The sequence below is a fragment of the Salmo salar genome, chromosome ssa18 (genome assembly GCF_905237065.1).
Source record: "Salmo salar chromosome ssa18, Ssal_v3.1, whole genome shotgun sequence".
Taxonomy (NCBI): domain Eukaryota; kingdom Metazoa; phylum Chordata; class Actinopteri; order Salmoniformes; family Salmonidae; genus Salmo; species Salmo salar.
This window is the reverse complement of record NC_059459.1, coordinates 54,774,170-54,800,091: the sequence shown is the minus strand read 5'-3', so window position 1 is coordinate 54,800,091 and position 25,922 is coordinate 54,774,170. Positions and strand designations below refer to the sequence as shown.

At 42.6% G+C, this 25,922-nt stretch overlaps 1 protein-coding gene across 7 annotated transcripts in view; it reads right to left on the bottom strand.

Annotated features, from left to right (window-relative positions):
* LOC106577493 (VPS10 domain-containing receptor SorCS2) overlaps positions 1-25,922 on the bottom strand; it is a 349,001-nt gene that overhangs the window by 170,034 nt on the left and 153,045 nt on the right. For all 7 annotated transcript variants that reach the window (XM_014155530.2, XM_014155527.2, XM_014155529.2 and 4 more), the window contains exon 3: positions 10,250-10,349. In XM_014155530.2, the coding sequence (XP_014011005.1) occupies positions 10,250-10,349 (100 nt within the window). The remainder of the gene's footprint in view (positions 1-10,249; positions 10,350-25,922) is intronic.

The following is a 25,922-nucleotide window of genomic DNA, read 5'->3' as shown; positions in this document are numbered from 1 at the left end:
ATAGCTACCATATTGTACATTTCTCTGCTACAACGATTGAGGCTATGTTTGAAGTGTATAGCTCTCTTACAAAGTAGGGCTTCCCTTCAAAGTGAATGTATAGTCTAGTAGTTATGGATTATACATTTCAACAAGGGTTTTGGCAGTGGAAATGAAGGAAATATCAAGTAAGCTAGCTACTCCACACAAGCACTGGCTAAACACTTTTCTCTCAGTGAATTTTCTCTATCTGCCTAGAAGGTCAACTTCCACTAGAATGCAGCTCCTATGAATGCTATTGAAAAGATTCCTCCCATAATTTCCTTTGTAATTGCCTGCGCGGCTCCTCTACCCTGAGATAACGCTGGAGAATTTCTTTTTTGAGAAGAATTAACACATTTTCAAAAATGATCTTGCTTCCATTAAAGTTTTCTATCGAGAGTGGAGGAGTTATCAAGGAGAGAGTCAGACAGTGATTTGTCCAGGGATAATTATCCTGCTATTTGAATGTCCATCATAGATAAGTATATGGTACTGTATGTCCAAATGAAAGGAGAGAAATAGCAAACTGTTCCCTCTCTCTCTTACAAGGCCTGTTTTTGTTTCTCTGTCTCTGACTACTTTTGTCTCTCCCTTCTCCATATCACTCTCTCACAGGCACACACTCTACCCTCTCTGTCTCTCTCCCTGTCTATCTCTCCTCTCTCTTCCTATCTCACCACCACGCACACGTCACTCCTTGTGTGAATAAAAATCTCTCTGTACGACAAGGTTATCTTTGGGCAGTAGAACTCTCTCTTCTTCTCTGTCTGATCTGTAAGTCATTCACACGTAGCTGGGCCAGTCACAAGTTCACCACGCCATCTAACAGATGCTCCTGTCCTGGATCAATGACCTTTCATCTAGCCGGTCCCCATGTTAACAAACTCTGTTTAACTCCACAGAATTGACGGGCAATGTAAATTTCAACCTAGCCTGAGGGGAACCCAAATCCGACGTGGACTCAAATATTATCTGTTTTATTTCAAATACTTTGCTGTGCTTGACTAGCATGCCTGACGAAATTAGGCTGGGAGGATGGCCCCAAAAGTGCAAAATCCCATCTGGCACTTAAGGCAGGCTCAAGCAAACGCTCAAAGTATTTGAAGGATTGTAAATACAATTTGAACCCAGGTCTGATTCAAATACAGATCTATCAGCTATAGATTATGTTACATATAAAAGTCAATATAAATGCTATTTGTGTTGAAGAGGCTATTCAGAGGCTATTTGTGTTGAAGTGTATCAAGGGACCAGTCCTTGAGGTACTAGAAAGAAGGGTTTACGAGATCTGTCTGTACCCTTCACCTTTTCCTCTAATTGCCTCTGGATTTATTATTGATTACCTGGAACCCCTTACACCTTTTCCCCATGTAATCCCGTCATAGGGTTTTACCAACCGCTTTCTCTTTGTGTGTCTCATGTGATTAGGATTATTGATCTCGGGGAGAGACGATGCGTTTAGGGTGACCACATTTAAAATACCAAAATGTGGGACAACAGTGTGATTTTCCAGGACATTCGTGGGACAGTGTAGCCGACATGAAAAGCATTTTTGGGCAGGGAATGTAAAACAGTTAGGAAGGGAGACTTTTAAAATGGGATTGAGTGAAGTTGCAGCAGATATGTTGAATGAGCATGGAGAGCCTCACAAGTTTGACGAAATTACCTTATCTTTCAGTCTAATATGGCTATTAACTTACTCATGTACTGTAGTGCTTCGTCAGAAGCATGCTTTTTGTAAGTAGTTAGTCCTAACTGTCCTCTCCAGGTTTAGATAGAATTTTGCCCCAAAGCATTTGAGAAATGTGATTGGTCATTGGCCCACTTCTCGTCTTGTGCAGAATATCAAATCTCACATCCTAGTCTCATGAACTAGGCGTAACAAAGTAAACGTACATCCGGTACACTCAAATTAGAATGATATGTTATGATTGCTATGGTTACATAAGACAGATGGTTACATAAGGCAAAACGAAAGTAATCGCTGTGTCTCCAGCTTGCCTAGCTACTCACTGGACACTATGATCACTCGGCTACACATGCCTGTACTTAATGTCAATATGCCTTGTTTATTGCTGTTTTGGTTAGTGATTATTGTCTTATTTTACTGTAGAGCCTCCAGCCCTGCTCAATATGCCTTAGCTAGCCCTTTTGTTCCACCCCCCACACATACAGTGACCTCACCTGGCTTAAATGGTGCTTCTAGAGACAACACCTCTCTCATCGTTACTCAATGCCTAGGTTTACCTCCACTGCATTCACATCCTACCATACCCTTGTTTGTACATTATGCCTTGAATCTATTCTTCCGTGCCCAGAAATCTGCTCCTTTTACTTTCTGTTCTGAACACACTAGACGAGCAGTTCTTATAGCCTTTAGCCGTACCCTTATCCTACTCCTCCTCTGTTCCTCTGGTGATGTAGAGGTTAACCCAGGCTCTGCAGCCCCTAGCTCCACTCCCATTCCCCAGGCGCTCTCATTTGTTGACTTCTGTAACCGTAAAAGCCATGGTTTCATGCATGTTAACATTAGAAGCCCCTCCCTACGTTTGTTTTATTCACTGCTTTAGCACACTCCGCCAACCCAGATGTCCTAGTCGTGTCTGAATCCTGGCTTTGGAAGACCACCACAAATTCTGAAATTTCCATCCCTAACTATAACATTTTCCGACAAGATAGAACTGCCCAAGGGGGCGGAGTTGCAATCTACTGCAGAGATAGCCTGCAGAGTTCTGTCATACTATCCAGGTCTGTGCCCAAACAATTCGAGCTTCTACTTTTAAAAATCCACCTTTCCAGAAACAATTCTCTCACCGTTGCCGCTTGTTATAGACCCCCTTCAGCCCCCAGCTGTGCCCTGGACACCATATGTGAATTGATTGCCCCCATCTATCTTCAGAGTTCGTACTGTTAGGTGACCTAAACTGGGACATGCTTATTAACACCCCGGCTGTCCTACAATCTAAGCTAGATGCCCTCAATCTCACACAAATTATCAAGGAAGCTACCAGGTAAACCCTAAATCCATAACCATGGGCACCCTCTTAGATATTATCCTGACCAACTTGCCCTCTAATTACACCTCTGCTGTCTTCAACCAGGATCTCAGCGATCATTGCTTCATTTCCTGCGTGCGTAATGGGTCCACGGTCAAACGACCACCCCTCATCACTGTCAAACACTCCCTAAAACAATTCAGCTAGCAGGCCTTTCTTATTGACCTTGCCCGGGTATCCTGGAAGGATATTGACCTCATCCCGTCAGTAGAGGATGCCTGGTTGCTCTTTAAAAGTGCTTTCCTCACCATCTTAAATAAGCATGCCCCATTCAAAAAATCTAGAACTAAGAACAGATATAGCCTTTGGTTCACTCCAGACTTGACTGCCTTTGACCAGCACAAAAACATCCTGTGGCGTTCTGCATTAGTATTGAATAGCCCCCGCGATATGCAACTTTTCAGGGAAGTCAGGAACCAATTTACTCAGTCAGTTAGGAAAGCTAAGGCTAGCTTTTTCAAACAGAAATTTGCATCCTGTAGCATTAATTCCAAAAGGTTTTGGGACACTGTAAAGTCCATGGAGAATAAGAGCTCCTCCTCCCAGCTGCCCACTACACTGAGGATCGGAAACATTGTCACCACTGATAAATCTACGATAATCGATCATTTCAATAAGCATTTCTCTATGGCTGGCCATGCTTTCCACCTGGCTACCCCTACCCCGACCAACATCTCAGTACCCCCTGCAGCAACTTGCCCAAGCCCCCCCCCCCCAGCTTCTTCTTCGCCCAAATCCAGACAGCTGATGTTCTGAAAGAGCTGCAAAATCTGGATCCCTACAAATCAGCTGGGGTAGACAATCTGGACCCTCTCTTTCTAAAATTATCCGCCGAAATTGTTGCAACCCCTATTACCAGCCTATTCAACCTATCTTTTGTATCGTCTGAGATCCCCAAAGATTGTAAAGCTGCCGCGGTCATCCCCATCTTCAAAGTTGGAGACACTCTAGACCCAAACTGTTATAGACCTATATCCATCCTGATCCACCTCTATGCAGACGACACCATTCTGTATACATCTGGCCCTTCTTTGGACAGTGTTAATAAACCTCCAAACGAGCTTCAATGCCATACAACACTCCTTCCGAGGCCTCCAACTGCTTTTAAATGCGCGGTAAAACTAAGTGCATGCTTTTCAACCGATTGCTGCTTTCACCCTCCCGCCCCGACTAGCATCATTACTCTGGACGGCTCTGACTTAGAATATGTGGACAACTACAAATACCTAGGTGTCTGGTTAGACTGTAAACTCTCCTTCCAGACTCACATTAAGCATCTCCAATCCAAAATTAAATCCAGAATCGGCTTCCTATTTCGCAACAAAGCCTCCTTCACTCATGCTGCCAAACATAACCTCGTAAAACGGACTTTCCTACCGATCCCTGACTTCGGAGATGTAATTTACAAAATAGCCTCCAACACTCAACTCAGCAAATTGGATGTAGTCTATTACAGTGCCATCCGTTTTGTCACCAAAGCCCCATATACTATCCACCACTGCGACCTGTATGCTCTCGTTGGCTGGCCCTCACTACATATTTGTCGCCAAACCCACTGGCTCCAGGTCATCTATAAGTCTATGCTAGGTAAAGCCCCACCTTACCTCAGCTCACTGGTCACCATAGCAACACCCACCCGTAGCACGCGCTCCAGCAGGTATATTTCACTGGTCATCCCTAAAGCCAACACTTCCTTTGGCTGCCTTTCCCTCCAGTTCTCTGCTGCCAATGACTGGAACGAATTGCAAAAATCACTGAAGCTGGAGTCTTATATCTCCCTCTTTAACTTTAAGCATCAGCTGTCAGAGCAGCTTACTGATCACTGTACCTGTACACAGCCAATCTGTAAATAGCACACCCAACTACCTCATCCCAATATTGTTATTTATCCTCTTGCTCTTTTGCACCCCAGTATCACTACTTGCACATCATTATCTGCACATCTATCACTCCAGTGTTAATGCTAAATTGTAATTATTTTGCCTCTATGGCCTATTTATTGCCTTACCTCCCTACGCTTCTACATTTGAACACACTGTACATAGATTTTTCTATTGTGTTATTGTCTGTACTTTTGTTTGTGTAACTCTGTGCTGTTATATTTGTAGCCCTGCTTTGCTTTATCTCGGCCAGGTCGCAGTTGTAAAAGAGAACTTGTTCTCAACTGGCCTACCTGGTTAAATAAAGGTGAAATAAAATTTAAAAAAATAAAAACCTTGCAAAAGTATTCAGACACCTTGGATTTCTTCACATTTTATTGTATTACAAAGTGGGATTAAAATTGATTTAATTGTCATTTTTTGACAACAATTTACACAAAATACTCTGTAATGTCAAAGTGGAAGAACAATTCTAATATTTTATAAAGATTAATAGAAATGGAATAACTAAAATATAGTTGTTAAATGAGTATTCAGCTCCCTGAGTTAACATGTTAGAAACACCTTTGGCATCGATTACAACTGTCTTTAAGACCTTTGCACACCTGGATTGTGCAATATTTGCCCATTATTCTTTTCAAAATTCTTCAAGCTCTGGCAAGATGTTGGGGATCATGGTTAAACAAGCAATTTTGAGGTCTTTGTAGATTTGTCCTTGTGTTGTAGGTTATTGGCCTGCTGAAAGGTGAATTCCTCTCCCAGTCTCTGGTGTAAAGCAGACTGAAGCAGGTTTTCCTCTAGGATTTTGCCTGTGCATAGCTCCATCCTGTAACATCCCTGAGCAGTTTCATTCCTGTCATGCAGCTCAGTTCAGAAGTACGACTGTATCTCTGATGTGTCTGGGTGGTTTAAAGCATAATTATTAACCATGCTTAAAGAGATATTCAATGTCTGATTTGTTATTGTTACCCATCCACCAATCACTGCCCTTCTTTATGAGGCTTTCGAAAAGCTCCCTGATCTTTGTAGTTGAATCTGTGCTTGAAATTCAGTCTTGACTGAGAGACCTTACATGTGTAGTATGTATGGGGGAAAGAGAAAGGGTTAGTCATAAAAAAATCAGGTCAGCCCCTATTGTTTCACACAGTGATTTATGTGATTTGTTAAGCCACATTTGACTCCTGAACTAATTTAGGCTTGCCTAAACCAAGTGGTTGAAAACTCTTGCAACGACTATACGGTATTTTTGTTATACATTTTTATATACACAGTGCATTCAGTAAGTATTCAGACTCCTTGACTTTTTCTACATGTTGTTACATTACAGCCTTATTCTAAAATGGATTAAATACATTTGTATCCTCATCAGTCCACACACCATACCTCATAATGACAAAGCGAAAACAGGTGGTTGGAATAAAAAACAGAAATGCCTTATTTGCATAAGTATTAAAACCCTTTGCTATGAAGACTCGAAATTGCGCTCAGGTGCATCCTGTTTCCATTGATCATCCTTGAGATGTTTCTACAACTTGATTGGAGTCCACCTGTGGTATATTCAATTACTTTGTTCATGTTTTGGGAAGACACACACCTGTCTTTATAAGGTCCCACAGTTGACAGTGCACATCAGAGCAAAAAACAAGCCATGAGGTCAAAGGAATTGTCCGGAGAGCTCCGAAACATGATTGTGTCGGAAGGGTACCAAAAAAATTCTGCAGCATTGAAGGTCCCCAAGAACACAATGGCCTCCATCATTCTTAAATGGAATAAGTTTGGAAGTACCAAAACTCTTCCTAGAGCTGGCTGCCCGGTCAAACTGAGCAATTACGGGAGAAAGGCCTTGGTCAGGGAGGTGATGAAGAACACAATGGTCACTCTGACAGAACTCCAGAATTCCTTTGTGGAGATGGGAGAACCTTCCAAAAGGACAACCGTCTCTGCAGCACTCCACCAATCAGGCCAGACGGAGAAAAAAAACGGAGCAAAGTACAGAGAAACGGAGCAGAGCACAAAGAGATCCTTGATGAAAACCTGCTCCAGAGCTAAGACTGGGGCGAAGGTTCACCTTCCAACAGGACACCGACCCTAAGCACACAGTCAAGACAACGCAGGAGTGGCTTCGGGACAAGTCTCTGAATGTCCTTGAGTTGTCCAGCCAGAGCCCGAACTTGAACCTGATCGAACATCTCTGGAGAGACCTGAAAATAGCTGTGCAGCAACGCTCCCCATCCAACCTGACAGAGCTTGAGAGGATCTGCAGAGAATAATTGGAGAAACTCCCCAAATACAGGTGTGCCAAGCTTGTAGCATCATGCCCAAGAAGACTCAAGGCTATAATTGCGACCAAAGGTGCTTCAATAAAGTACTGAGTAAAGGGTCTAAATACTTATGTAAATGTGATATTTCCATTTTTTTATTTGGAAAAATGTATAAAAACCTGTTTTTGCTTTGTCATTATGGGGTATTGTGTGTAGATTCATGAAGGACAAAAACAATTCCATCCATTTTAGAATAAGGCTGTAACGTAACCAAATGTGGAAAAAGTCAAGGGGTCAGAATACTTTCCGAATGGACTGTATACAGTGCCGTGAAAAAGTATTTGCTCCCCTTCTGATTTTCTCTATTTTTGCATATTTTTGATACTGAATGTTATCAGAACTTCAACCAAAACCTAATATTAGATAAAGGGAACCTGAGTTTACAAAGTAATTGCCCCCTTACACTCAATAACTGGTTGTGCCACCTTTAGCTGCAATGACTGCAACCAAATGCTTCCTGAAGTTTTTGATCAGTCTCTCACATCGCTGTGGAGGAGTTTTGACCCACTCTTGCATGCAGAACTGCTTTAACTCAGCAACATTTGTGGGTTTTCAAGCATGAACTGCTCGTTTCAAGTCCTGCCACAACATCTCAATTGGGATTAACTTTGTTTATGAAGTAAATGAAATAAGTATGTACTTGTTGAATTATTTGTTCATTCAGGTTGCCTTTATGTAATATTCAGTTTTGTTTGAAGTTTTGGTAACATTTAGTACCACCTTCACCAATTAAATGTATTTTAATCCCACTTGGTAACACAAGAAAACGTGAAAGAAATCTAAGGGGTCTGAATACTTTTGCAAGGCACTGTATGTACACACACACACACACACACACACACACACACACACACACACACACACACACACACACACACAGAGAGCAGTGGTTGGGCTCCCACTGATAGGAATTCCCTCCTGCTAGCCCTGGGGTATGTTTAAATACCAAGCTGATCCACAGTTCTTATTACCAGACTTCCGACTGTCAGAACGCAGACACTCACAGTTCACAGTCAGGACCCCTGAGACACCAATCTCCCCCTGTCGGCTCACTCTCTCTTAGATTCTCTCTCAGACTCTCCGTTTCAGTCTCTCGCAATCTTTCCTTCGTTGTCAGTCTCTCTCTCTCTTAGATTCTCTCTCCCTCTTTCACTCGCCATCAGTCTCTCACTTAGATTCTCTCTCCCTCCCTACCTGTTGGTGAGGGGACTCTTCTCTAGGTTCATCTCTCTGTAGGTGAAGGCTTTATGGTGGAATGTGTGGGCATTGCTTCCTTTTGTGGTTGTAGAATTGAACAGCTCTTTTCTGGATGTTGATAACTAGTGGGTATAGTCATAATTCTGCTCTACATGCATCGTTTGGGGTTTAGTGTTGCACACAAAGTATCGTTTTAACAGAATTCTGCATGCAGAGTCTCAATTGGGTGTTTGTCACATTTTGTAAATTCTTGGTTGGTGAATGGACTCCAAACCCCACAACCATAGAGGGCAATGGTTTCTATAACTGATTGAAGTATTTTTAACCATATCCTAATTGGAATGTCGAGTTCTATGTTCCTTTTGATGGCGTAGAAGGCCCTTCTTGCCTTGCCTCTTAGATCATTCACAGCCTTGTGGACGTTACCTGTGGTGTTGATGTTTAGGCCGAGGTATGTATAGCTCTTTGTGTGCTCTAAGGCAACGGTGTCTATTCCCAGGCTATTAACCGCTACAGTACAGTGTCTCGTCTCCAACCATCGTGAAAATGTGTGTGTGTGTGACCCTGGAGGGTGAGTCAGAGAGTCCCAGGTGAATTTGGGAATTGGTGGAATGGAGAGGATGGATGAGTTACTTTGTCTAATCTCCTCAATCTCTTATTGATTAGAGCACTGAGCCCAGGGGATAGCATCAGTTGAATGGACAAGCTGCCACGGGAGACGGAAGGGGAAAATAAAGAGCAGGTCCAAAGTGCCCTCACTTTCTCCTAAACTTTGTGTTTCATGAAATCTACAACTCTGTCTAAAATTAGGGATGCGAACATTTTAACATTAAATTGTTTAAACGAAGTTGGGATCGTTAACGTTAAGAAAAATCCCTAACAGAAAAAAAATAGCATTATAGCCTAACTAGATGGTAGGCTATAAAGGCCTGGGGAAAGTTGTGTAATATAAATAAAACCAGACAGGAAGAGACAATCTTTAGGCTACTTTGATGAACTTGTGAGGCATGCAAGACAAGACATTGCAAGATACAGATTACCAAGACATTCTTTCTGCCTGCCCCCTCTACCTTCTTCCTCACGCTGGCTCGCCTGCTCTTACTCTTTGCTAATGATGCGTGTGTTCAGTCTTCAGTCTGTCCTAAGTCTGTTGTGTGTAGAATGTCCTAGCCTATTCTTTGATGATAGGCCCAGCTTTACTGAAGTTGCGAGACATTGCAAGCTGAGAAATTGCAAGTTTCAGCATTCCATTGCAAAATACACCTTTTGATTGCCGATAGATAGGGCTAGTGCACACTTCTGACTCTGTCTGCCTGGTGGCAGCCCTGCCTATACGGTGCCCCTCCCCTCTCTCTCCGTTCCTCTGTGGCTCGCTATGAAAGATGCAAGTGTTTGCGTTCACGGAAGTACGGCAACTAATCAGTCTCCTCCGTTCCAAAAATACTGAATCTTAGGAGTCAATTCCTAGCGGAATCGATTCTTGACACTCAAAAATGGGAATCGACACCTGGAGTCGACGTGCAAGGAGTCGAGGAATTCACAAGGAATTGTATACAATTTTCTTATCTTTTTAACTGAAAACCAATTTTAAAAAATCCCTATCTAAAACCATGTCACCAAGCTTTCCTAAAGCAGCTGAGTGTTGTCTCTCGACAATAACTGTCTTCAAGGTCAGTGGACTAAGAGGAAGTTGCCAATAACTAATTGCAGCTATAATGTCATTGCAGGTGAGTGGCGGGGAGAATATAGACAAAGCAGGCTGAAGACTTCTTACCTTTTTCTTGTTGATTGGGCAGATATAGAAGTTAGAAACCACGATAGTTGTCCCAGGCATCAGGTTGAGCTTGCTGTAGGTGGTGCCATAGTCACTAGACCTGAGGAGAAACAGAGAGAGAGAGAGAGAGAGAGAGAGAGAGAGAGAGGTCAATATCGTGGGTCTGATTGAATTACAGGTTTTACAAAATCTTTGCATCAACATAAACGGAGTCAAAATGCAATCTTAATTTCTCACACATAAGAAGCAGTAATTATTTTTTTTACACTACAGCACTCTTGAGCCATTATTTTTTTATTAGCATTCTCCACTGACGAATAACCGTGGGCTAGGGGCGAAGCAGCGAAACACACTGGCAAATCACCAAAATCTGGCAGTTTCATGAGCAGGTGATGGTTAGGTGACAGCTATGGAGCAAGGACCCTGAGATTCTGAGATTGATGGTCAGCTCCTTGAGGATATTTCTCCAGCCTAGCCAAATCAAACACCTAGCGATGGCGCCGCTAGTGCCGGGAAAGTCATTATTTGTGACATTTTCTGTTGAATGGTGCAGTTTTGCTCGCCAAGGGTGAAAAGGTATGGCAGTCTGTGGGAAATTGACAGGCGTATTTTATTCAGAGTCAATTGCATTCATTTTGCGAGACTGCATATTCTACATGTTTGGTGTGAATCAAACCAAAGTATAAAGGAGACTCAGATATAACTGTAAACACAGGCCAACCAACAGGTATAGTGGACACAGAGGAACTCTATATTAAAATATATTCAATTGGCATGATTTCTATTCCAGTATTGCACTATTGCCAGTAAGGATACCCCTGAAGTGGTACGTTTTTATAAAGAGATAGTCAGTCCAACCTCCTGAACCAGATTGGAATGGAAGTGCTGCTGTGCTGAATGAGAGAGGTAAGTGGAGAGAGAGCATAGAGCATTCAGTGTTGAAGAGAGGGGATGGGAGAGGGGGCTGGCAGGGGAGGCCTTGATGAAGGGGAGTGATCAGAGATCAAGTCCACCCGGCCCCACTCTGCACCAGACAAGTGGATTTACTTTACAGCGTTACCGTCTTACACTCAGCAGGGCAGCAACCACAATGGTGGGCACACACACAAACACATGGGTATAACAAGAGGAAATACACACAGTCGCACACACAGGTTAGCGTTTCTTGTTCATGTTCTGGAGGTAGCTCTGCAGAGTGGCCAGTAGCTGGAACAGCCACAAAGTCATAAAATATGATTTTAAACTTAACCCTAACCTTAACCCTAAACTTAAACACACCGCTAAACCTAATGCCTAACCCTAACCTTAAATTAAGACCAGAAAGCACATTTGAATTTTCATTCATTTTTACAATATAGCCGATTTTGATTTTGCATCTGTACTATCTAAGGGGAAATCGCTCAGTTCTTGTCCTCCAGGACAAGACTCATGACAATAAACGACAACCTAGCACACACACCGGCAGACAGATATGCACACACAGACAGACACATAAACATACACGCAAACATGTGCATGCCCACGTGTGGCCACGCAAACACACACACAGACACAGAGCACCCCCCCCCCCCACACACACACACACCAAGTCGTCACAATCCTTGATCCATTCGGCAAAGCTCTAGCTGAGTGCTCTGACAGGCTGCACAAAATGGAGTGGCCTAGTAGGGGTTGAGCTATTTCTTCACGTCCCCGCGGTCAGCAAGTAGTGTTTTCATCTTCCCCCAGTGCACTGTGGGGGTTGTTTAACCTGGATAACTCAGAGACGACAGACAGATCCTGCTGATGACTGAGTGTATACGGAGCCAGAGCTTACAGCTCAACTCAAAGCTGTGTGCTGACTTTGCTGCTGTTACCGAGGCCTACAGGGAGAGGGAGGGGAGATGAAGTCCATAGGCTGTCAGTCAGTACCTTTAAAACCTAAGAACACATACATTTTTATAGCTTTCTTTAAATGTTTAGTTCACTGCCGCATTTTAGCTGAAACTCCTATCAAGAGCAACGTACAGTAGTGAGTGCATACATTTTTTGTAATTTTCCCCCATGGGAAACAAACCCACAAACCTAGCATTGCAAGCGCCATGCTCTACCAACTGAGCCACACAGAACCCTCAAAGCTTCTCAAATGCCTGAATGTCTCTCTTGCACTGACTCTATGCATACTCACAAGATGATACACTGAGTGCATAGTTTTTTGCATATCCCAACTCTCCCTGAGACCAGGGTCTACCTTTATCAGAGGGACCCTTGAGCAATTAGGGATACGTGTCTTGCTCAAGGCCACATAGGAAGATTTTTCACCTTATCGGCTTGAAGAATCGAACGAACAACCTTTCGGTAACTGGCCCAACACTCTAACCACTAGGCTACCTGCTGCCTGAAAATGTTAGTGGATTTAATCATTTAAAGGAGCCAAAAGCTAACTAGATTTAAAGGGACAGTAGCGGAAAACACAACAAATTCTAATTGAGCAATGATTCCTCAACCAGTATAAACAGCCTCATTACCACCGAGTAAGAGAGAACGCTTTTGTGATCATTTGGATTTAAATGCTTGAGAGACAAAAAAATGCTCGTTAAATCTCCCATGGGATTGAAGTCAAAGGGTCATCAATGAGACATTATGTAACTAATAAGGCTAATTTGGGGGATTGTGTTTGGAGCCCCGGTGTTCGGATGGCCAACGTGTAAAAGAGTAATGATGTTAAGTTAATAGGAGAGTTAATTTAGTACATGCCAGTCAGCTACCCAGATTAATAGACTGGATGGATGAGATGAGCTACATTAGATGAGTGAGAAATAATTACTTTGAAACAGTGCACTGGAGAGAGGGAATGTGAGATAGAGAGGAGGAGGAAGGGGAACAGCGAAAGAGTGTAATGGGAAGAAAGGAAGGAGTGTTACCGAACATCTTTTGTACAAAAATACATTGTTCTTCACACTCCTGCCAAAGCCACTTTCTAAAATGGAGAAATATTGAGTGATGCTTCTCTCTGAAGCATTTTATGTCATATTATTCCTTGCAGCATGCCATATTGAATAGATGAAATCCAAGGCTATACTACAACAATATTAATGAAAAAATTAAATAAAATACAACATAACCTGCAGGCTTTTTCACACTGACTATTCAGTGTTCAAGATGAGTTTAGAATTGCTGATTCCGCTCCAGTCATTACCACGATTCTGTTCTCCCCAATTAAGATGCCACCAACCTCCTTTGGTCAAAAGACCAATACATGGAAGAATTGGGCTGCCTGTGTAAACGCAGCCTAACTGCCATTCAAAATCTATCTGCACTGCACAGAGTTTCAATAGCAGAGAAATACTCTGAGGTTTATACATACATATTCATGTTGACATCAACTGATGAAAGTCACTGATGATGCCCCAGGGTACAATGCCATTTCCATTCCAAACAATCACTTGTGTATCAGAGAATGACGCATGGAGAGTCATAAAGAAAACAATGAAAGAGGAGATACAAACAGCGGAAGAAAAAATATAACTTTAAATTAGAATATATTGTGAGACAGGGAAAATATAGAAAGATTGTGTGTGTGTGTGTGTGTGGGGGGGGGGGGGGGGTTGTGTCTCAGAGAGCGAGTGAGAGAGAGGGAGAAAGAGAGAGAGATGAGTGCGAGACAGTCAGAGACAGACACTCTGGGTAGAAATTGTGTTTTTGTCGATGCGCTTGAGAAAACAGAGCGCGAGCGAAAACACTTTAGGATGGTGTTAGGCGCTGATTCAGATTTAATGTCCTAATATGTCAAGGTCGCTCCCAGCGGCTCCCTTCCCCAGGAAGACAAATGGAGAGCATCGGGCAGACGCAGTGAGCAGACACCCGAGCTAAGAGAGGTGTAGGCAGAGAAGCAGTGATGGAAGAGGAGGGGAAACTTTCAGCAAGGCCAGAGAATGCATTAGAAGAGTATTGCTAAAGATACAATGGTTAGAATGGTAGGAGTCAGAAAAGGCAACTTCAGAATGAAGGGGAATACAGTTTTCAGTGTACCAGAAAGCCTTTTCTGTGTAATAGACTAAATTGAAATGTACCCAAGACTGCCCATATTATAATATCATACCGTAGCTACAGTAATATAAGAACAAGTATTTTTATCAAGTATGGTTGTGTCATACACCTGGTCTCATACACACGGCTAGAATGTAGAATTTAGCCAATCCAGAATTCAAACTAGCCAGTTTATAATGATCTATATGGCTTTGATGCATTACTGTACTCAAGATCAAGAGAACCATGCTGATTGAGACATGTCAGAGATTGAAGTCAGGTTTCGCACGTCTCGCTCTTTGTGCATGTGCACTCTCTGTCTGTAATATCTAATGCCCTTGGATGTCTAGGGGATGTCTGGAATGTGTGAGTAGAGGAGCCCAGCTCATGCTCTGACTGGGGTTCAAATGAACCCTAATGACAGAACAGAGATTAGATTTACACATGAAAGAGGCAGGGGATAGCTAGTCTCTCTCTCGACAGAAATTCTATCTCAAGACTTTGATTATGGCTTGAGAGATCAGGGGATAGCCTAGATTTGGAGAAGGTTGAATTTGAGTTGAGAGCATGACTCTAGCTCAGTATTGCAAACACACAGAGGCACAGACAGACGCTGTCAGTCTGAATCTGGTCCAGGCCACCAGACGGCCTCGTTGGACTGGCCATGCCGTTCGGTGATTGGGCCACACAGAGATCTCCCAGGGGACCCCTGTCTGGCTCATCGGGCCTGGGCGGGGGCCAACATCACAGACTGAGACCGAAGAGGATTGAGCCATATCTGGCGGTGGAAAATCTGCCAGGCCATTCTCTCATCCAAACTCATTTTTTTTTATTTTCTGTCATCCAAACTAAAACCCACAACAAATCTGTCATCCTAGCCCAACCCACAACAACACAGAGCCACAAAAACTGCAGCAGACTGAAAAACCTCTCAACTGAAACTTGAGTAAAAGAAGGTGAAAAATGCTTCCTCTTTTATTAAGACAGTATTAGTGCCTGGTATTATTGACTAATTAGTGTATTTTCAGAAGAAATGTGCATAATTTGTGCAAGACATGTTTGCTATTGTGTACGATATAAGGGATCTTAATGACCTCTATCACTCTCCTTTCATCTTTTAGTGACGAAGACTGAGAGGAGCTTTTCATATATAGATGGATCGTATAATTATATCGCTGCCATTAAAATACAACCAAGGGTTGGCATTACCGTTCAAGCTGATTTGCAGAGTCATCAGAACAACACACCAGAAATACTATCCAACAGATCACCCCCATCCAAAAGTATAGTCGTATATATCTTGACTCTGCAGAGGAGATGATGATTAGGCTAATTTGGGATATAGCCCTATTCTTTATGACACTGTCCTCATGCAGTCTATCAGCCAAAAAAGGCAGACTCCACACCCTGTGAGTGTGTTTATTATGACAACCTTTACTATTTTTATAAATATACTATTTTATCAAATGTGAACTCCCTTGAGGTTAACCTACTTTGCAACCTATTTTGATCTTCACAATGTCATGCCCTGATCTGTTTCACCTGTCCTTGTGCTTGTCTCCATCCCCCTCCAGGTGTCGACCCATCTTCCCCACTTATCCCCTGGGTATTTATACCTGTGTTTTTGGGCTGTCTGTGCCAGTTCGTCTTGTTTGTTCAAGTCAACCAGCATTTTCTCAGCTCCTGTTTCCCTCACCCCCCCAGTCTCTCTTTTCTCGTCCTCCTGGTTTTGACCCTTGCCTGTCCTGACTCTGAGCCCGCCTGTCTGACCACTCTGCCTGAGCCTGCCTGCCGTCCTGTACCTTGGCCCCACTACTCTGGATTATCGACCCCTGCCTGCCTTGACCTGTCGTTTGCCTGCCCCTGTTGTTACAATAACAATGGTTACTTCTACACAGTCTGCACTTGGGTCATACCTGAAACCTGATACACAAGGTCCCCCTAGATTAGACTGTTTCTGTCTAGTCAAAGTTTTTGCCACTGTATGACAATGTGGCGGCCACTGAAATAAGACGCCACTGGTCTTCATCCACCCATCTCCACTGTTAGTTATGGCTGCTATCCTATCACATATGAACAGCTATCAAAGTCCTCTGTCTGACTGGCATCTGTTCCTGACTGACAATGTGCCTTACTGCATTTAGGTTTTACAAGACAGACAGGGCCTCGGCATCCATCCATCTGTTTATATTATGTGTCTTCCCCTCTTGTTTTTTTTTGTTTATTTACAGAGGTACAATGGATACAGTTGATAAATTGAGGACAGGCTGAGGTGTACCCAGTAAAATGCTTTATGGTTTTGGGCAGCGACCTGATTGTGTCAACGCTGTATCGTCTGTTGCAACATGGGAGGATGGATCGAGACGGGGGCCACTTTCAAAAACCTGTCACATGTTGATGTGTACACTAAGGTCAACGTGTGAAGGACAGTGGGAAAGTAGAACCAAAGACAGGCAGAAACTGCTTCTCCCCGATCACACTTGTAGGCGATGTCATGGCGACATTGGCTAGCTAAGCTCATGCACAGAAACAGGTCATCCGCTCTAACTGTCGTCAAATCAGGCAGGCAAATCAAAGGCAATCCTTCGATATAAAGTTGTTTTTGACAAAAATGTAAACGTGTCAGTTTGTCACTTTCACAAAGTTGGAGTAATATCATGTTCAACTACTTAAGACATTGGCTCGAATCTAGGATGTGCCTTTAGATTTCGAGAAAATGTAAATTGACTTCCCAAACCCCAGTTTGGTCTGCTTCACAAGCGCTCCCGTAAGTCTCGCGATGTTGCGCCTCTGGGTTTAGAAACTCTGTGGTAGAACAATCGTCTACAAAAAAGCCAGACAAAACAAATAAGCCAGACAAAACAAACAGCAATGTTCTTCTTTCAGGATATTTGTTTTGAAGATCCCCGTGACCTTGTTATGACCTGTGAACACTGAATCTGTGAGGCTGTGAAAACCTGCGAAAGTCTATGAACTGCGATATCCTGAGGCCATTTACATGTACGTAAAATGTGTGAACCCATGTTGATAGCAGTTGGTCCCTGACTGTGTGAACTTTCCATGGCCCCGGGGTGACAGTACTGACGTGTAATGTCACCTGAATGACTCACACCTCATAAAATGGCACCCTGCTGAGATGCCTGGAGAGGAGTTATGGTGGTGACTTCAAAGCCGTGACATGCATGTACTCCAATAAAAAAATACTGAAAAAAGGCCATAACAGTAACAGTAGGAAACTACTGAACTGAACAACACTAATGCAGTAACACCCACGCATCCCCACAGGTAGACCCATAGACCCATTTAGACTACTGATCTATATACAACTACGTTAATCAACACTGAAGTATCTGGACACCAAAGAAATGGGAGAACCAGCGTTTTCAACTGATCTCATGCCTTCATCAACGGGCATTGATTTGATGCCTCTCTGTCTTCCTAGCTCTCCCTTCCTCTCTTATCCTTCATTTCCTGAACGATGATAGAGAGGCGGTCTGACTTGGAGTTGTGCCATCTCGCTCGGCACAGCTTCATCAAACTATGACTCCAGACTCCCTGAGGAGTTGTTGGCCCCTGTGGGACCAGAGCCAGGGAGAGGGGACGACAGTGATGCACAGTGCAGTAGAAAGGCCAGGGAGGAGATGTGCTGTACTGTTGGGGCCATGAGTGGGGTTTCACATTAGATAGTGTCAGAACAGAAGAGCCAGAAGACCAGAGTAGAACAAAGTAGAGTTTGGGATGATGTCATTGGGAGAATACAGTAGCAGTACTGGAAGCTAGAAAGACGTATACCCCCACACGTATGCAAATGGATACACATGAGAGGAGATAGAGTTCCATTTACCCCTCTTTAGAAATGACACAATATCATCTAAATATAACAACTATGACCCAAATATTTTAACATTCGTAAATAATTAAACAATATCGAACTGTAGGAAGAGCAAAGATATGCTGTGCTTAGTCATTGTCAATCATGCAGCGAGTATGCCACCAACACAGCATGCCATCTGAACCATCCGGGCAACTAGCCAACAGAGAGAGAGAGAGTCAGGCCATGTAAGTGCACTCAGGAGTGGTGGAGGGGCACTCAGAAGTGTGCTACAGAGCCACAAGAACACAGTAATGGGTGGATGAGGGCCACTGTCAAAACACACACTGCTTATGAGAGCTCCCGTCAGGCCCTTGAAATGTTGCCTCTGTCCCTTTTTCTGGACATGCAGTATTTATGTGACTCCACATATTGCCAAGAGGCTAACGTTACTCACTTGGAGCTACAAGCGAAGAATAGAAATGATGTCACCCATGTGACTCTCTCATTATTGTGGACAAAGGCACAGATGAGCAAAGTATTGGACAAATTGGTTATATCCAACATCTGAAATCGTCTCCAGAGGAGAGGCACCTTTCAGTACTGTACCATCAACCTTTTCAGTGGTCTCTCAGAGCAACAGGACAGGAGACATACAGTAGCCTGGTAGCATGAATCATTGTCAGTTTTGACAGCCATGTTTTGGAAGTTTCTGACACGGCTCCACAGTGACCCCTGAATCAGAGGCTGATACACAGGCCCCTATGGATGCCCTCAGGGGCCCACAGGGCTCTAACCAGACACTATCTGACAAGTCCTTCTGTTGTCAGTCTGATATGGGATCCGAACTGTCATGTGGGCTCTGGTGGGTATGTGGCTACAGTGTGAACTCCAACATTGCCTCCTGCCGTGAACTTTTAACTATTGCTCTTTAGTTTGGCCAGAAGCTAAACTTGCTGAACTGTTTAGCCAAATCATTGGCTAAACAGTGCAAGTCTAGCATTAGAGTATATTCTTTATGCAATAACTTATTTTCTGAAACAAGTTACATTTGAAATGCAGTATAAAGTCAATACCTACTACAATACATTATGTTGATGGCATCGAGGTCATCAGTTAAGACCTATATGGGGCGGCAGGTAGCCTAGTCCTTAGAGCGTTCGGTCAGTAACTGAAAGGTTTCTGGATCAAATCCCCGAGCTGACAAGGTAAAAATCTGTTGTTCTATCCCTTAAAACGTCTTAGGGTAAGCCCCCTTTTTTAAAAATGTTCTCCTAAAATGACATACCCAAATCTAACTGCCTGTAGCTCAGGCCCTAAAGCAAAGATATGCATATTCTTGGTACCATTTGAAAGGAAACACTTTGAAGTTTGTGGAAATGTGAATTGAATGTAGGAGAATATAACACAATAGATCTGTTAGAAGAAAATACAAAGAAAAAAGCAACTGTTTTTTTTATCTACCACCATCTTTGAAATGCAACAGAAAGGTCCCAGTTCTAGCCATCACTCTGGTTGCAATTCCAATGGTGTCCACAAGATGGCAGCAGTGTATGTGCAAAGTGTATGTTCAGACGGATAACTTGAAGTATGAGCGAACTACATGACATTTAGTGTGAAGTCACCCAGGTACATTTGGGAAAATCGTGAAGGAGACATTTGCATTCATATTACATTTTTCTGCAAGAATATCGTCAAATCTGTATACTTGGACTTTGATTTAGCTTTTCCAGTATTAGTAGCCATATAAGTTCAACATTTGCAAAACAGACAGTTTTCATAACTTCATAACTTTGAATATTCTTATAATTTTCGTCCAAAAGGAAAAGGCATGCTGTACCGACATTGGTTCTTTCTCTAAAATCTGCGATCGTGACACAAGGCGCTGCATGATTTACAACTGTCCCGTTGACGGGATGCCTATCCCTAAGAAGGCAGTTCCCCAAGTAGGCTGTCATTGTAAATAAGAATTTGTTCTGGTTAAATAAAAAAATGATGTCTTCATCAAGTCAGAATAAGCAATGACTGTTATATAAAATGTTGACAGCTTTGATTCCAATTCAATGGAATAGACTGTGAAAGCAGAGTTGAAATTAGAATTTTAAGTAATCTTATGATCTTCAGAAACTACAACCATAATGTTCTCTCTTGACCTCTAAATGCCTCCTTTTCAGGTTGAGTCGGCACTGCATGCAAATCTTTAAGAAACTACATTAAATAAACTACTTTTTTGCTTACGTTTCCATGTACCAAATAAAAATCTAATGTTCAATGTGTTTCCATCACATTTTTAAATCTACCGATAGTTTTGTAACAAAATAGAAACTGTGCTATTTTGCATTACATAGCAAATGTGCCTACTCTGGTCTTGGCACATGTCCTCTATGCAACATCTCACAGATACAGTGTGGGTAGGCTCTGTGGGTAGGTTAGTCTACATGATGAGATTATCATGTATAAGAATGAGAATATTTTTGGGGGTCAAACGGCAGTCAAGCAACGATCATCATGTCACCAGAATAAAAACATTTATACCGTGCACTTTCACCACCCTGTGAACTTCATAACTTATTTCATCTGTAGCCTAATAAACTGAATGGTTTACCGCGTCGTAGTGGGAGGACCACACACAACATATCATCGCGTGACTCCAAGTTTACTTCGATATGATGGTAATTCTATCAATATTTGCAGATAAAGACATTTCCACTGCCATTTCTCGCATAATCAATTTTACAGACACAAAAAGATCCAACCATGTCGAACGAACAAACGGTCCATTGGTATTTCTAAAAGTGTTCCGAAACTTCCTGTTTCCATCACAGCTGTCGTAATTTTTTTATACATTATGGCTTTACTCGCATAAAAACTGTGGATGGAAACGTGGTTAGTAAGATACTTAATTGTTACCCAGAAATTATTTCATATTGATATAAAAACAGCTGCATTGGGCCTTTAAAGAGGAACATGGAAATGAATTGAAATAATGAATTAAATCCATTTAAAAAGGGATATGATACATGTGGATATAATTCTCCCACCAGTTGCAAATAACCAAATGTTGTATTTTCCACATGCACTCAAGAAAATGCACCTAGTTCTCCTGGTGCGCATAATTAAATGAATCGGAATCCAACATTGCATATTCAATTTACTAATAAAATTGTTTCTTAAAACATCACCAACAAGCTCAATTTGAACACAAGAATGTGGTAGAGTACTCACTCAACCACCCTCTAACATATGCAGGAGTAGAAAGAGAAACCATTTGCATACATCACAATTATCATCGTCAACTTTTAACGTAACCCACATTGCGATGAAAATACACCTCGCGTTAAGGCCCAGCTGGGTACTTTTCCAGTGACTTCAGTGAGACCTTCGCCTCCACTCTGAAGCTCTTTAAGCTGAAGAGAAGTCGAAGCAAAGCTACTGTGACTCCATGTTAGCTCGTTATCATCCCTGCCTGTTGGCTAAAGCTCGTTAGCTTTAGCATAAATGGATGCTGTCTAGCGGGGGCGGTGGAATTCGGGGCAGGGTGGCGGTAATGGTACTGCCGCCATGACAAGTATCGCTCGCCCACCTGACAGCCATGGGGGTCTCAGGTAATTTGGAATGAGAGGCGGAAGGAGAGGTGGTGGGAAAGAGGGAAGGAGGGAGGAATATAGAGAAGTGAGTGTACAGGTAGCTAAAACAGCGTCGAGAGGTGAGAAGAGTCACCCGTGAGTCATTCTACCTGCGTCAGCGTTTGATTAGCTTAGGTATCCCCATCCACTCTGAGACACGGAATAAATTACGCCTCATGCTGAAGAGAAAAAGGCTGTTGAAGTTTACTTATTATCTCAATGATAGCTTTTCAGTATGAACCCTTCTGTGAAGTGCCATCATAACGTATAGGGGAAATTGAAAGAGTGTGAAGCTATCTTGATCTATCGAAGCAGTGACTGTCCACCTACACAGTAATCTATGTGTGTGTGTGTGTGTGTGTGTGTGTGTGTGTGTGTGTGTGTGTGTGTGTGTGTGTGTGTGTGTGTGTGTGTGTGTGTGTGTGTGTGTGTGTGTGTGTGTGTATGTTTGTCCCTGCATGTGTGCGTATGGTATGTCTTTCATGCGAGTATGTGAGCATGTGTATGTGTTGATATCCCTCACGACCACTTCCTCATCTTAATGTGGTTAAGATGACGCCACCGCCACCAGCCTCCACCAATTGGATTCAGCTCACTGGAGGAGCTGACAGTGCTGTTAGTACCTCTCGCCATACCCCCCCCCCATCCTTATGAAGATCTTTGGGGACAGGCGATGCCGGACTCCACATGCAGGTTTTTCATCATGAATCTTGTTCTGGAGGCAGCTCTGCAGAGTGGACACTAGATGTTTTTATACATTTTTACAATAAAGCCAATTTTGACTTTGCAGCTGTTCTATCTAAGGGGAAATCGCTCAGTTCTGCCTCCAGGACAAGACTCCTGACAATAAACGTCAAGCCGTGCACCACACACTCCAGATATCAGTCATTACGGCTCATCCCTGTGTTTCATGCGCCTCAGCAAGCATGTGTGTGTGTGTGTGTGAGAGAGAGAAATAAGAGAGTGAGATCATCCTTTAAGCTTTTATGCAGAATTAATCTGTGTACATGAATAAGTGCCATGGTAGAGAACACTTATGAGAGGGTCCATCAGTCTGGTGAATATCTCTGTGTGTGAGTTTTACATACAGTTGAAGTCGGAAGTTTACATACACTTAGGTTGGAATCATTAAAACTTGTTTTTCAACCACTCCACAAATTTCTTGTTAACAAACTATAGTTTTGGCAGGTCGGTTAGGAGATCTACTTTGTGCATGACACAAGTAATTTTTCCAACAATAGTTTACAGACAGATTATTTCACTTATAATTTACTGTATCACAATTCCAGTGGGTCAGAAGTTTACATACACTAACTTGACTGTGCCTTTAAACAGCTTGGAAAATGCCAGAAAATTATGTCATGGCTTTAGAAGCTTCGGATAGGCTTATTGACATCATTTGAGTCCATTGGAGGTGTACCTGTGGATGTATTTCAAGGCCTACCTTCAAACTCAGTGCCTCTTTGCTTGACATCATGGGAAAATCAAAAGAAATCAGCCAAGACCTCAGAAAAAAAATTGTAGACCTCCACAAGTCTGGTTCATTCTTGGGAGCAATTTCCAAACGCCTGAAGGTATCACGTTCATCTGTACAAACAAATGTACGCAAGTATAAACACCATGGGACCACGCTGCCGTCATACCGCTCAGGATGAAGACGCGTTCTGTCTCCTAGAGATGAACGTACTTTGGTCCGAAAAGTGCAAATCAATCCCAGAACAACAGCAAAGGACCTTGTGAAGATGCAGGAGGAAACAGGTACAAACTTATCTATATCCACAGTAAAACAAGTCCTATATCAACATAACCTAAAAGGCTGCTCAGGAAGGAAGCCACTGCTCCAAAACCGCCATTAAAATGCCAGACTACGGTTGCAACTGCACATAGGGACAAATGTCCTCTGGTCTGATGAAACAAAAATACAACTGTTTGGCCATGACCATTGTTATGTTTGGAGGAAAAAGTGGGAGGAACACCATCCCAACCGTGAAGCACGGGGGTGGCAGCATCATGTTGTGGGGGTGGTGTGCTGCAGGATGGGCTGGTGCACTTCACAAAATAGATGGCGTCATGAGGGAGGAAAATGATGTGGATATATTCAAGCAACATCTCAAGACATCAGTCAGGAAGTTAAAGCTTGGTCGCAAATGGGTCTTCCAAATGGACAATGATCCCAAGTATACTTCCAAAGTTGTTGCAAAATGGCTTAAGGACAACAAAGTCAAGGTATCGGAGTGGCCATCACAAAGCCCTGATCTCAATCCTATAGAAAATTTGTGGGCAAAACTGAAAAAGCATGTGCGAGCAAAGAGGACAACAAACGTGACTCAGTTTCACCAGCTCTGTCAGGAGGCATGGGCCAAAGTTCACCCAACTTATTGTGGGAAGCTTGTGGAAGGTTACCCGAAACGTTTGACCCAAGTTAAGCAATTTAAAGGCAATGCTACAAAACACTAATGTAAACTTCTGACCCACTGGGAATGTGATGAAAGAAATAAAGCTGAAATAAATCATTCTCTCTACTATTCTCTCTACTACTATCTGACATTTCACATTCTTAAAATAAAGTGGTGATCCTAACTGACCTAAAACAGGGAATTTTTTACGTGGATTAAATGTCAGGAATTGTGAAAAACCGAGTTAAAATTTATTTGGCTAAGGTGTATGTAAACTTCTGACTTGAACTGTATATAAGGGAAAGACTGTTTGTTTGTGCTCAGCGAGAGTTATGAAGATATAACACCACTTTACCTATTTAGTGTCTTTTTGCTTTCTAATCTTGCAGCAAATTACAGAACATTGTAACTTGTCTTATCATATTTTCTCTGAGTCTCAGTAACCACTCCCAGGCATGTCGGAATAAGAGCGAATTTACAAAGGCAAAAATAACTAATTGCCATCGTTGAAAAACGATAACGACGTGAGGTTTTTCCTTAGGCTTTTAACAACTCTAATCCTCCCCCCCCAAAAAAATTAATGTCTTATCAAGAGACTCTTAAGGAAAGCCACAACTATTAATATTACTGGCATTAGTCAGTAAGACTTATATTCACATACTGCAGGGAGAGTTTAGGAACACTTAAAACTGACTCCATTACTGAAGATCCACTGAGCTTTAAATAAATGTATGGGCTTAAGTCATTCAGTGCATCAGTATCAGTAGTATAGAGATCAGCAGAGCTGCCAATGAGAACAGCACAGCAAAGTGATTCACAGGAGTCTGGTCATTGTGAGAAAGTTCTAAAAGTTTAACAATATATACAGGAGTACAGTGGGGGAAAAAAGTATTTGATCCCCTGCTGATTTTGTACATTTGCCCACTTACAAAGAAATGATCAGTCTATAATTTTAATATTAGGGTTTATTTGAACAGTGAGAGACTGTAACACCCTGGCCATAGAGAGGGTTTTTTTGTTCTTTATTTTGGTTAGGCCAGGGTGTTACATTGGGTGGGCGTTCTATGTTCCTTTTTCTATGTTTTGGTATTTCTTTGTTTTGGGCCATGTGTGTGGCTCCCAATCAGGCACAGCTGAAGCTCGTTGCTGCTGATTGGGAGTCACACATAAGGAGCATGTTTTTCCTTTGGGTTTTGTGGGTAATTGTTTCTGTATAGAGTATTTTCCTAACAGGACTGTTTGCTGTCGTTTTTGTTCATTTTGTAGTGTTCTCTTGTTTGTTGAATTAAAATTCTAATGATGAACACATCCTCTGCTGCACCTTGGTTCCCTCTTACAGACAGCCGTTACAGAGACAGAATAACAACAAAAAAATCCAGAAAAACGCATGTCAAAAATTTTATAAAATGATTTGCATTTTAATGAGGGAAATAAGTATTTGACCCCTCTGCAAAACATGACTTAGTACTTGGTGGCAAAACCCTTGTTGGCAATCCCAGAGGTCAGACGTTTCTTGTAGTTGGCCACCAGGTTTGCACACATCTCAGGAGGGATTTTGTCCCACTCCTCTTTGCAGATTTTCTCCAAGTCATTAAGGTTTCGAGGCTGACGTTTGGCAACTCGAACCTTCAGCTCCCTCCACAGATTTTCTATGGGATTAAGGTCTAGAGACTGGCTAGGCCACTCCAGGACCTTAATGTGCTTCTTCTTGAGCCACTCCTTTGTTTCCTTGGCCGTGTGTTTTGGGTCATTGTCATGCTGGAATACCCATCCACGATCCATTTTCAATGCCCTGGCTGAGGGACGGAGGTTCTCACCCAAGATTTGACAGT